Genomic DNA, 13,981 nt, shown 5'->3' on the forward strand with positions numbered 1-13,981 from the left:
CACTTAACTCTCCTCCTCTCTCTCCCCCCATTTCAGTGAGTGTAGAAGCAGGTTTCGATATGGAATATAACACTGAGTCCTGATGTATAGGAGATCTACTCTGGGGAGTAACCTGGATCCACAGAAGACGATGATGAGTAATAAATAGACCATTATTGCTTAAGCCTCTGAGACTTTGGGGTGGTTTATTACAGCAGCATAACCCACCTACTTTGACTATCACAACCCATTCTATTTCCACAGCCTAGCATAAGGTCTGGTACCTGGTAAGTGATTATGTTTTCACTAAATTAATAAATCAAAAGTTTTCATCATTAATAAAAATGAATTATTTTAGTTAAAGAAATTCTTTTCAATTCTATTCTGTGTACAATTAAAAGCTTTGGAAATGTTAACTGATTCATATGTGGGGCTCACCATTCTTTAGCTACCAAACCATCATGATAGATATCAAAGACAGTCACACCTGCTTTGCACTAGTGAGGGACATCAGTAAAGTTTTGTTGAATTTCAATTGAATAATTTTTCTGTGAAGTGGAAAACTTTTATTTCTGTCATAGAGTTACTTACTTAAAATGCGCTAATCTAATAGCGTTAGTACCTTCTAGAACATGCCTGCAAAATTCCACCTGTGTGTGGTCCCTGCTCCTCCCCACCCCCACGCCCCCAACAGCCACCATCCAGAGGCAGAAATTCCTCACAATCACATAGAATACACTAGAACTAGGAAGGACCCGAAGGTCAAAAGCATTAAGAGAACTTGTTTAATAAATTGAATTTGCAGCTTTTCCTGGCCAGGGAGGAGGAAAGGGGGATGGGCATTTGGTAATAGTGTCTTCTACTTCTTATTTCAATGAGAATCAATAACACATTTACCAAGACAAAAGAAAAACTATGAGCTCGGTTGAATCTGGTTGTAAAAGCATGATAAGCTCTGCAAGTGGTAACGGTGGGGTCAGGCAGAGGAACTGATGTCATCACAGAGAAAGTCATGAGACCCAAAAGAGGGAGAAGATAAAACCAGAGACTCTGGCTGGTATATGAGAAAGAAGTCACAGAAGAAGAAAGGTGTTCTCCAGCTTTGAATGGACCTGAGCAAATCAGTTCTTTAGGAAGACTCCTTAATTCCTGTGGCACCCCAGCTCTAGTGACTAGGGGACTATCAGGCTCGTAATAACATAGATATTGGGACATGATCTGGCATCTGGCCCGATAGAGGTGTGGAAGTAAGCAAGTCTAAAGTGATGAGGAGGATTAAGTGAAAGTCAGCTTTGATCTGTGTGAACACACAGAGCTTTGAAGAGGGAGTATAGTACAGGGATGATCCATGGTCCCTAGGCAGGCATCTTACCTCTACCATTAGCTAGTAATGGTTGAGCTTGAGCAAGTACTCAAATCTCTTGATGCTTTCATTTTCTCTCCCGACAATGAAACTATAATAGTGCCCACTCCAAATGATTGTTCTGATAACCTGACTTGGTTAACACCTGCATAACACAGTTATCCAACACACAGCAATTCTCAGCCTTTGCTATTATGGCCTTCAATTCTGGGATCCAGCTATGTGATCTTGAGCACATTACTTATCTTCTCTTTGCCTTAGTTCTCTCATCTGTAAAATGGAATAATAATTCTTATGTCATAGGGTCGTTAGAAGACATCACCATACAACACCAAGTAGGGTGCCTGGTTCATAATTATCCTATGATCACTGTTACCTGACATCAGTACGATTTCTTCAAGTAAGAAGCTGAATGTGATAGCAGACATCCAGGCTCAGGCACCAGGAAATGCAGTGGGGTTGAGTATGTGTGAGGTTCTAATGTACACGTAGGAACATTTGGAGAAATGAAGGAAAAGGAAACCGTTCTCATACTTGGAAAGAAATGTGTATGTTCTCTTACAGTGGTGGAGTCTTGGTTCTTCGAGGCGACACCTAAGATGGCATATTGTTGTCATCACCTAAGATGACACGTGTTTAAAGGATAATAATTCATGTAAGAAAAGCGGAGATAAATTCCTGGGAGCAGAGATCTGCTGGCACTTCTTTGCATCCCCTTAGCCGCCCGCACAGTGCTAGCGGCCCCAAACATTTGCCGAACCCCGTCAGAACGTGGGTCTCGCGCCCTGACTGTCCAGTAGAGGCCGCCCTGGGCCGGGACTCCCGGGACCCGAGAGCTGGGAGAGGAAAGGCCAGGGGTGGCCTTGTCCTCGCCGCGGGGCCCGGGTGGGAGGGGTTTGGCGGCTGCCGGCGCGGCGGCGGAGGCGGCCCCGGGCTCGGGCGTCGGGGATGGAGCAGAAGCGCGCCGGGCGCCGGAGGACAAGCAGCTGACGGAGCCGCGCGGCGCTCGCCTCGCTTCCCCTCGCGCCACCCGAGCCGCCCGGACCGCCCGCCTCCCATCGCAGCCAGCCGGGCAGACGAGGAGCCACCCGCTCCCGGTGCGCTCGGTCAGTCCCGGCAAACTCTCCCAACGCCCGCGCCGGGCTCGGCACCAAGCACCAAGGTACCATGGTCTGCAAGACTCTCTTCGCTCTCTGCATCTTCACGGCAGGTATTTTGGGGCACCGTCCTGCCGGAGGGGCCGGGCGCTGTATGGGCCCTGCGGCCAGTGCTGGGGAAGGGGCTGAAGCGGGGAGGCCGGGAAGTAAGTCGCCGCGCAGGTGGTGGGAGTGGTGTGAGCCTCCGGGGTTGCGCAAAGGTATGTGCGCACTTGGAATTGGGGTGATGTGCGCCTTTGGAGATCATGGGCCGAGCCGGACCGAACGGATGACAGGGTTCTTCCTGCCGCAGCCCCCGTCCGCACAAACTCCGGGCTTTATGGAACAGGTGGCTGCGCGACACGTTCGAACCCCAGGTGGGCGACACTTACTGCGACTCGAGGCTTCTCGGGTCTTGGAGCACACCTCCCAGAGTTGGGTCTAAGCATCAGACTTCTTGACGAGGTTGGGTCCAGGGAGGGATGAGACAGAGAGAGGAGCAGGGGATCGCATCTGGGAAATCTTTAAGCGGTGGCTGCGTGCTCCTCGGGGCTGGTATGCGTTCCCCGAGACTTGGTGGTCTCTGTCTCCGGCGTCCCTGCCTAGTATGCTTGCCGATGATGCGGCCCTAACAGTCCCAGTGAAGCTGCTTCGACTCTGTTCAAACTTGCGATCATCGCTGGGGGGTTGCAATTCTACCCTGTGGCCCAGAGGCTACCCGAAGTGCGTGCCCTGACAGGCACTGTTAACTTGGCTAAAACTAGCATCCTCCAGGTTCCACCCATTCCCCTTACCTACACATACCCCGGGGACGGCTTCCCCACGCGCTCACCGCGGGTGCCTGGACCACGGACCGCGGCGGCCTCTAGCAGGGGGCTGGGAAGAGAGCAGCCGGAGGACTGGGCTCTGCTTGCGGGGCGCCAGGAGAGATGCAGAGGAGCGCTTTGAGACTGGAGTTAAGGTGCTTAGTTTTTCCAAAAAAAAAAATGCAGCCCAACAAGGGACAAGTGACTACAAATGAGGCACCGGGGTAAAAGCAGCCCGATTGCGTAGACACTGGCATGTTTAGATAAGAATGTTTCAAAGCCGCGCACAAGCCATGTAACTTATGCTTCTAGTCAATGTATGTATTTTTTTCCTTCTGATTTGCTTGGGTTCCTATAATTGTGGACACAAGTCGTTACGATCCCTTGAAAAGAAGCTAGAGGTTTCTCGGCAACTCACAAAGGATAATGTAGTTTCGACGGAAAGTTTCCCAACTTGAGGCTATAGAGAGCCTTTTTCCTGTACTTGCTGAAGGCCAGAGAAATCTTCCTTGTTTCTTTGGTGTCTGCGCAGTTTGCAGGCACGTCTGCAAACGGTTCCCAGAAAGGTCTTGTCTCTGATGGCTTTGGCTGAGCAGCCTTGGGCCAGGCTGGGAGCGCCTGGATCCAGGCGAGTGTGGCAGACCCGAGCCCGAGGATTGCCCAGAGAGGTTTATGAAAAGACATGAAAGGTGCCTTACTTTCTCCTCCCTAGAAATCCTTTCATGAGGCTCAAGGCTCAGAAAAACCTTCAGTGAACGAGTCGAACTGGTAGGTAGATTTGTTGGCTAATTTTATTAAGTGGCTAATTTCATTTAGTTGGCTAATATTTATTTAATTATTTATAAAAAATTTTTTAACAACTCTGGCAGTTGGCAAAGCCAGGATTAACCCTACGAGGCAGTGTAATGTAGCATTTTCCCCCCTAAGGAATGCAAGATTTTTTTTTTTCTTGGCCAGTTTTAGAGTTTAGCTCAGCTATTTCTGTGGCAGGAATCTTGATCTTGTTCGAGTCCAGAGTGAGGAGGCTTGGAGCTCCGGGAGCTACTGGCTGAACAGCCTCACTCTCATCTCTGCACACGTGTGTCAAGGTCAGAGCCAAGTATCACAGCCTTCTAGTTCTGGGGCTTCCCTGACACCGGAAGACACATTTATGTTTCTGAGTACATCTTCCAAACAGAGAAGGAAGAAGCTTCATCCTTTTCTCTGAGTTTATGCCTCTGAAGGAATCTCTTTGGGGGTCAGTGTGATGTTAGAGGAATTTGCAATAAGTTATCAGGAAAATAATATTAAAACAGACATAAATATATTAGGAGGTTCATTACATCCTAAAGTATGGTGTTTTCAGAAATAAAACATGACTTTTCCAGAAAAAATTGGTAAAGGAGAGAGGTGTGAGGGTTCTTGGAATGAAAGTGGCATGCATGTTTCACTGGAACTCCTGAAACTCTCTTGGCAAATTTTTTTTCTTTTTTACCCTTCCAGGTTTAGAGGCTACAGGAAATTTTCTGTAAAACTCCTAAGGTGATACTTTCTTGAGCCAGGAATGGGGACTTTGCAGGGGACTTTTTATTTTTAGCTTAATAAATCTACTCAATACATATACATGGCATTTCCTTCAGTTTCTATAATAGACACTTGTACATATGTGTGCACTGTCAACAACACAGCAAAAGTAAATCTCTACACATCTTCACTTGTATTTGAAAAAGAAGGAAGAGAGCCACCTTGAATTGTCTTCAATTCTCTCAAAGTCTATTGTGGCAGAAAAGAAGAGTGGCAATTTTGCAAACCATTCCCAAACACCTCGAAGGCCAGTCCTCTAGGCATACAGGAGGGCTGCCTCTACATTAAAATACAAGCCAGAACCTCCAAGTTTGGCAGCAGAACCAAGAAGGGAGGGAGGATGGCAGACAACTGAAAGTTTCCATCTTCATCCCACTCCCTCTCCTCTCTGGATTCGATTCCTTCATCCCCGCCACCATCATTGCTGCCCTCCAGTGCTCTGTGGCCCACTGTGTTTAAAAATTCCCTCAAATGAGATATCTGAGATATACTGGAACCTTCCAAAAGCCTTTTCCAAACATTCAAGGAGTTCAAAGGGGAAATAGCATAAGTAAGAGAGGCACAAACTCCTTGACTCGTTTTTTTCCTGCCCCGATTCTGCCCTGTCTGCCCCTGGTCTCCCCACCCCCATACCCCAGGACAGTGCTGCATTCCACCCCACAACCCAGGCTGACTTCTTGGCCCCTTGGTGATCAAGACCAGCAGAGCTGGATTCCAGTCTGCTACCCAGCTAGAGAGCCTATTTGTGTCCTGGGCCTGTCAGATAGCTCTTCTCCCAGGTGACTAACACCTAGAATGTCCTTATCCTGGAAGGAAGACCCCACCCTCCACATTTACAGCTATTAGTCCTAATATATGTCAGGGCCTTTTCATAAGCATACCAAGTCTTATCATAAATCTTATCATAAACATACTAAAATTAGACCCAAAGTGGACACACATTTACAGGAACAGCAAAGTTGTCTGTGGTTGGCTGAGAGTGGAGGCTTGCATCCCTTAAGCCTGGCTACCTTCTGTTCCCCTGAAGTCTGTTCACAGAGTGACACCTCCTTTGGATGAAATCTGACCTGAGAAGGTGGAAACTCCCTATGGTTATCAGATACATTTACTGAGGCCATGTTGCAAAGTGGTAAGCATGCAGATTCGGCAGCTAGATTGCCTCAGTACAAAGCTGTTTTACCACCTTCTAATTGTATAATTTATGGCACATGGTCTAGCCACTGTTGAGTTTTCTTATCTATGAAATTGGGGGAATAAAACTTCATAAGATTGTTTAAAGTGTTAAATGACTGAATATACCTTATGCCTGGATTATAATTATATATTAATCCTCAACAAGGATTAGCGATTGTGGTTGCTATTATTCTCATTAATAAAGTTCACTATATTCGGCGCCTATTAGGTCATCCTCTCCAAAAGCGAAGTTTATGTGTTTGTGCTTGGACTATGTAAATCAAAGATCTCAACTAATACTCCAGCACAGTACCAGCTGTTTTGGCAAACCCTCTTGTGCAAATTAAGAAAATATTCAGCTGAGCCTACTAAATGCCTAATTTGAAAGGTTAATAATGTGCCAGCTCAGATTTAGCACAAAAGTCCAAAAAAAAATTGTTCAGTAACAAACAGCAGTAGAGTCTCAGCAAAGATGTTATTTCTTCCACAAATTCTTTTACAATCTGGTATGTTTCAAAAGCCCAACTCAGCTAAACCTTGAGGTCAGGTTCCCAGAGCCACACATTTTGGATAATTCTGATCTAATAACTTAGAAAAAGCCAGCTCATGGTGTATGAATGATCCAGACTGGTCTCTCCAGAATCCAAAACCATCCATAACGGCCAGATCTCTAATGTAACTTGACCATTTGGGCCTGGTCTAGTCATGCTTTAATTGTGCTTGTGTTTTTATAAGAAAAATAGTGGCCAAATATTTACAGTTGGGGCAGATTTTCTTAAATGATCATTTTCCCGGGGGTGGGGGTGGTGGGTACAGCATCCCTTGGAAACGATGAAGAGGAAGATTTTAAAAATATTTTCAAAAGGTATTGGCTATTTTAACATCCCAATGGAAGGAATCCTGCCACAACATTTACAGTAGTTTCCTTCCTTTTGGAAGCATCTATCACTGAAATCAGATGTGTTAGTTTAGGAATCAAATATAGTCGTTCCTTGGTATCCAGAACCTTCCCCCCATACCAAAATCCTCAGACGCTCAAGTCCCTTACATAAAATGGCATCGTATCGGCATATAACCAATGCACATCCTCCTGTATACTTTAAGTCATCTCTAGGTTGCTTATACCTAAACCAATGCAAATGCTGTGTCAATAGTTGACGGCACGGAGCAAATTCAAGTTTTGCTTTTTAGAAACGTCTTGATTTTTTTCTCCAATATTTTCGATACGATGTTGTTTGAATTCACAAATGCAGAACCCACAGATATGGAGGATTGACTGTATTTGCTTTGCTAGCAAGATATTGGATGAAATAGTTGCCTGGAAAAATTAATGTTTCATTTAGAAGACAGCAGTGGTTCTGAAAAGAGGTGGGCAAATTAGTGGGTACCTGCCTCATGCAGTGATTGTTTTTTACGTGGCAATGCAGGGCTAATAGGTTATCATCCAGTTAATGAATGTGCAAGTGGGGTAACTATAAAATAAGACTGATTCGTGTATATGGTTCATGGCATTGCATTCTGTAGTCACAGCTTAAATTATTTAAGTGATGGGAATTGATGCAACATCAGATTTTCTGATGTGTAGATCTTTAAATATTCTTCATAATCCTTTACCCCAGTGTAACCCACTTCTTTTACCTGTTTTAATGTCATTTAGAACCCTTGAGACTTTTGCCATTTTATAAGTAATAGAAACCATTACAACCAAATAGACAATTATGTAATTGTTTTCATCTGTGTTTTTCATTGGTACAAGGTGGTATAATGTTAAATGAAAATAAGCTATTTTAATTTTCCTTTGGCTAGTGTTACCAGATTTAGCAATTAAAAATACAGGCTGCCCAGTCCAATTTGAATTTCAAAATAAATAGTGAATTCTGAGTATAACCCACATAGTGCTTGGAACACACTTAAACTAAATAAGTCTTCATTGTTTATCTTGAATTCAAATGGAATTGGACATCCTGTATTTTCTCTAGCAGCCCTACCTTTGGCCTTTCATCTGTGGTTCATCCATGATGTGTGTTTGACATAGGATTGACTTTATTTTGAACCCTGCCTCACCCGGCTTCAGCCGCCCTGCACCATTTCATTCGTCACAATCTGTTCACGGGACGATGTGGAGAGCTCTGTCCCCAGCAGCAAATACAACGTTAGGATTCAGAGGCAGCTCTCCGATGAAACATTTTGAATTGGACTGCATATCTGTTCACTGTGCACTGCTCTTTGTGTCTGAACAAGTGGGATTTCTGTAGCCTCCCTGATGCTGCATTACTTTACCCTCTTGTGACCCTTCTTTAAAAAAAAACAAAAACAAAAAACCAAAAAAACAACCCAGTATACTATTTGAAATGGTAGCAATGTTCTTGCATAGGAGCTGGGACTCGAAGCCTTGCCAGCTGGATAGCTGGCAGCTGATTTAAAAAAGAAAGTTATAGGATAGCTTTGGATTTCAATGCTGTCTTCTGTGCCAGGATCTCAATGCATCTCACAAATATTAATTATATAAGGTTTACATAATTCCTGCAGGATAGATCTATTGGTATCACTTGAAAGCTGTGCTTCTACGGGCCTGAAGCAGCATCTTTGAATTTCAAGGCAGATTGGAAAAAAAATTCTTTAAGCAATTGGGCTGCGGTGGAAATTTGCACCTTTATACCTAAGGCAAAATCTGTGAATAGGTAACCGTTAGGTGGGGAAAAAATTGTGGAAAGTTTCCAGGTGTGATATTTAGAAAACATGGCTCTTCAATACAAAATAAGATGAATGACAGAATACAACTTTGAATATAATATCTTTCACTTACAGTCCAAATTCTGGCACCTGATTTTCTTTTCCATCAGTAGGAAAGGACACAGGAACTTTAGTGCAGGATTGCACATGACTAGTGTTGAAGGAGTGAAAGTTTTGTTTGTTTGATGTTTTGGTTTTTTGGCCATAGTTTTAAAGCTATCATTCAGGGTCCAACTTTCTAGTTGCTGAAAATCATGAGTCATCTTTGAGTCTCTTTTTCTCTCAACACCCCTCCTCCAATCCTTCAAGAAAATATGTTCGCCTGACTTTCAAAATGTATACGGAAGTCAGACACTTTTTGCCACCTCCATCACTGTCACTGAGGTGGGAGCCACCATTCTCTTCCTCCTGGAGTACTGCAGGGGCCTCCTCTCAGGTCTACCAGCTTTTAGCCTTTCCCACCTAAGATCTGGTCTCTACAGAGCAGCAGTCGGTCCAGTGGAAATGCATCAGATGAAGCCACTGCTCTGTTCACAGCTCTGCAATGGCTTCCTCTTGCACTCTGAGTAAAATCCCAGCCCAGGCCTTAAAGTGACCATCAAGACCTGCATGAGCTGTTCCACCTTCATCCTTGGACCTGGGCTTCCACCTCTCCTCCGCTTGCCCTGCACCAGCCACACTGGTTTCCTTATCACGTGCAATGGCTCGGTCCTGTTTCTGGAACACACCTTCTCTGAAGTCCACGTGGTTAATTCCCTCACCTCCCTAAAACCTTTGCTCAGACATCGTCTTCTCATTGAGGCTGACCTTGACCAACATTTTTAAATTGCAGTCTGTTCCACCTGCCAACACCATAGTCCCAAGGGCCCCTCGTCTGCCTCTTGCCTCTGCTTTTTCTTTAATGTGTACCTCCTCTATCCCTTACCTCCTCCACCTTCAGATTTTGTCTCTTTTGTTTTCTCTGGTGCCTCTAGTGCTAAATGACATTTAGGAGGTACTCAAAATACATTTGTTGAACTGAATGATTAAAATACATTTTTTCAGAACTGACAAAATAAAGACAATTTAAATTTTGCCTTAGAGCCCCCCAAAATGAGACATTGGCAAACTTGCTTATTATCAATTGCTTGTGTCTAGTGTTTCCAAATAGCTTTTTCTTAAAAAAAAAAAAGAGTCAGGCTTTTCGTTTTCATTAAAGTTTACAAAAGCTAAACTTTAAAATCAGCTCTTTTTTTATTTTAGCTATGCTCATACAAAACACTTCTTTTTAAAATGTAAGCACTTTTTTTGGCCATGGGTATCACTTTAAAATGGCTAAAACTTTTAAAACTCTCTGGCCAGTTAAGAAAATGTCACCTTTGAGCTCAGCTGGAGAAGATAAAGATACTTTTACTCTTTGACCACTTTTGAGAATCTTCTGAATAACTAAAAATAGCCTGATGATGAAAAGTGGTTTGAGTCTAAAGGAAGCACAACTGACAATTTCACAGTAATGTTTGAGACTGAGTGTGCTGAGTGTGGAGGGTGTAAGTTAGTCACAAATAAGCTGGAACAGACTGGGAGCGCTCGTGGCCTTACAGACTCTGCGTTCTGCCTTCATCGGTGACTCTGAAATATGAATTGTGTTTTAGTCCAAGCAATAGATAGAAGTGAAGTCCTCATGAAAATCAAACCTGTCTCCTGTGAGCACTTGTTCCCCACCTTGAAGGGCTGGCACTCCTTGACGTGGCTGGTGTTAAAGTCACCCAGGTTGATATACCCTCTAGCATCATCATCCAACAAGACTTATGGTACTTTTTGACTTAAATAAAAACATCTACTTATTTAATAATGGCCAAAAAGAATAGGAGCTTAAAAAAAGAACAACATACTGGTCTTGAAGAGTAAGGAATAATAGCAAAATTTAAAATTATGTCAACTTGTGGCCAATAGGCACATGAAAAGATGCTCAATGTCACTAATTATCAGAGAAATGCAAGTCAAAATTACAATGAAGTATCACCTCACACCAGTCAGAATGGCCATTATTAAAAAGTCACAATTGGAATGCTGGAGAGGGTGTGGAGAAAAGGAAACCCTCTTACACTGTTCGTGGGAATGTAATTCAATGCACCATTATGGAAAACAGTATGGAGATTCCTTAAAAAAAACTAAAAATAAACATACTAATATGATCCAGCAATCCCACTCTTGGGCATATATCTGGAGGAAATTCTACTTTAGAAAGATACAAGTACCCCCTCAATGTTCACTGCAGCACACTATTTACAATAGCCAAGACATAGAAGCAACCTAAATGTACATCAACAGATGACTAGATAAAGAAGTTGTGGTATATGTATACAATGGAGTACTACTCAGCCATAAAAAAGAATGAAATAATGCCATTTGCAGCAATATAGATGGACCTAGAGATTATCACAACATATCATAGGGATCATCGTAAGTGAACTAAGTTAAACAGGGAAAGACAAATATCATATGATATTGCTTATATGTGGAATCCTAAAAAAAAAAAAAAGGCACAGATGAACTTCTTTACAAAACAGAAACAGACTCACAGACAAAGAAAACAAAACTTATGATTACCAGGGAGAAAGGGAGCAGGGATACATTAGGAGTTCGGGGTTGGCAGATATTAACTACTATCTATAAAATAAATAAATGACAAGGTCCTACTGTATAGCACAGGGAACTATAATCAATATCTTGTAACAACCTATAATGATAAAAATATATGTATGTATAACTGAGTCACTGTGTTGTACACAAGAAACTAACACAACATTGTAAATCAACTATATTTCATTTATAAAAAAAGATTATATCCACTTAAAGAGCAACCTACAAACAAACCAAAGAAGGGAAAAGATCACTTTATATTAAAAACATGTTCCTGCTTGATCTGTGGGGTCACTTGTCTGTTCTTGAGGTGGGAAGGGGGTCTGCCATCTTGAGGCACAGCAGCAGGGTCTGTGCACAGAGAGAGGGTACAAGGAGAGAAGCCTGTCCTCCCCTCATGCTGGAGGACCGACGACGGGGAACTGCGTCTGGGTTTGTGGGAGTGACACAGGAGGGCAGGTGACCATACCCCACCTCTCCTCCATCCGAGAGCCCATGTTCCCCAAGTAATGCCATTTGCAGCAACATGGATGAACCTGGAGAATGTCTTTCTAAGTAAAATAAGCCAGAAAGAGAAAGAAAAATACCATATGATATCACTTATATGTTGAATATAAAGAAAAAGTTTTTTGAAAGACAAACGAACTTATTTACAAAACAGAAACAGACTCACAGACATAGAAAACAAATTTATGGTTACCAGTGGGGGGAGGGGGGTGAGATGGGATAAATTGGGAGTTAGAGATTTGCAGGTACTAATATATATAAAATAGATCAACAAATTCATACTGTATAGCACAGGGAACCATATTCAATATCTTGTCATAACCTATGGTGAAGAAAAATATGAGAATGAATGTATGTGTGTTCCTTTGTGACTGAAACAATATGCTGTACACCAGAAATCGACACAACATTGTAAACTGACTGTACTTCCATATAAATATATTTAAAAAATACAGATAGAGTAATTAAAAAAAAAAAAAACAGGGCCCCAGTTCTCACTGGAAAGAAAAGGAACACACTTTGACAAGAGAAGGCTGGTGACAGCCAAGTGTGGCTGCTGAAGGAGGGAAAAATTACCGCACCACTGAGAACAGAGTTTCTGTCTGGAGAGCAATCAGAAAGAGGGGATATGTGCTTTTTGAGATTCCAAAGTTTACAGCCAAGTTAAGGACTTTTTAAAACATGAATGCACTCTAAACAACGTAAATGTCTAACTATAAAGTGCTAGTCAGACCATAATAAACACTTCCATGTTTATTCAACTGGGCAATATTCAGTAATTGCTTAAAAAAATAAGGTGACTCTTATGTACTGTCACATAGAAATGGTGACAATATATTGAATTAATATCTTGTAACTTTATATTTCACAGTATATTGAAAAAGCAAGCTAAGGAATAAAATGTACCTTGTAATAAAATATTTAAAACGTTATGTGTGTGCCCATGGAGAAAAGAGTTCAGAAGGATACAGTGGTTATTTCTGGCAAGTGAGTTTTGGGTCAGTTTCACTTTTTGTGCTCTTTTGTTTTATGGTTTGTGTTGTCTTCACAATTTAAAAAGTGAAGATATTATCAATATTTTAATCCCTCTTTATCAATCATTAATGTGGCTAGATGACTTTTTCTATCCTCAAAATCTTGATTCAAAAATCCTTCTGATGGAGCCCCCAAAAATAATCTTAAAAAAGCAAATAATTTCAGAAAGGTTTACAGGATATTCCTGACTTAATGGGCAGGGAGCGTTCTGGGAAGGAATTGACTTAAAGTAATATTTTATTTTCTAAAGCCAGAGTGCTGCATAAATCATTGATCAAGACAACTGTCTTGAAAAGTATTTTAAGAAGCTCTGAGCTAACTGATTAGCATTTAAAGTACTTTGTTATTTTTTAATATTTTCAGCATTTGTCACTTATGGGAGCAATTTTAAGTGAAAACATTAAGCTTTTCTTCAGTGAAATCCGTCAACTTAGGTATCGAATAGGAAAAAGAGCTGTCAGAAGGCTATATGATGTGTTTTTCTTTTGGCAACATCAAATTTGTATATCATCTTTTCAATAAAATATTCAATAAAATGTGGTTTAGGTAAATGCTAGAGGATCCATTACTAATACTCATGGCATTATCAGAGAACAGAGCAAGTGTGACTTCAGAGAGGGCTGGAGCAGACAGGGCTGGAGGAGGGTTTGGTGTGATCTGGGCCAACCCCTTCATATTATAGAAAAGTCTAGACCTGTCAGGCAGCGGGGAAATTCACGTTGTTAATTTTTAGCAGTCCTAGGTGTCACACTTTATACTATGTTCATGTCATTTGCAGCGTCATCTAATCCTCCCGACCACCCTGTGAGAGAAGCAGGCTATTCCTATTTTGTAGTTGAGGTTACGGGTTCTCAGAAGTGAAGCAATGAGATGCAGATCACACAGTTGGTAAGTGACAGAGCTAGGCTTTGAGCCCAGGTCTGCCATCTTCTACCTACCTTGGCCCCTCCAGCCTTCAACCGCCAAATCAGTTGCCAAATCCTCTTGTGTAAATTTACTCTCTAGAATCTCTCCCAGCTCTGATCCTCTTCCCCCTCCCCACAGCTACACCCTTGGGTGAGAAC

The 13,981-nt window shown here is 42.4% G+C and overlaps 1 protein-coding gene across 2 annotated transcripts in view; it reads left to right on the top strand.

Moving 5' to 3' along the window:
* Positions 1-2,221: 2,221 nt before the first annotated feature.
* PARM1 (prostate androgen-regulated mucin-like protein 1) overlaps positions 2,222-13,981 on the top strand; it is a 96,553-nt gene continuing 84,793 nt past the window's right edge. Inside the window, exon 1 of one of the 2 annotated variants that reach the window (XM_015246348.3) lies at positions 2,222-2,552. In XM_015246348.3, coding sequence (XP_015101834.1) covers positions 2,510-2,552 — 43 coding nt within the window. In that variant the 5' untranslated portion in view covers positions 2,222-2,509. Of the gene's footprint in view, positions 2,553-2,703; positions 2,856-13,981 lie in introns of those variants that run through there. The other variant, XM_072941441.1, reaches the window with a different exon arrangement.

Source organism: Vicugna pacos, chromosome 2 (genome assembly GCF_048564905.1).
Source record: "Vicugna pacos chromosome 2, VicPac4, whole genome shotgun sequence".
NCBI classification, from domain to species: Eukaryota; Metazoa; Chordata; class Mammalia; order Artiodactyla; family Camelidae; genus Vicugna; species Vicugna pacos.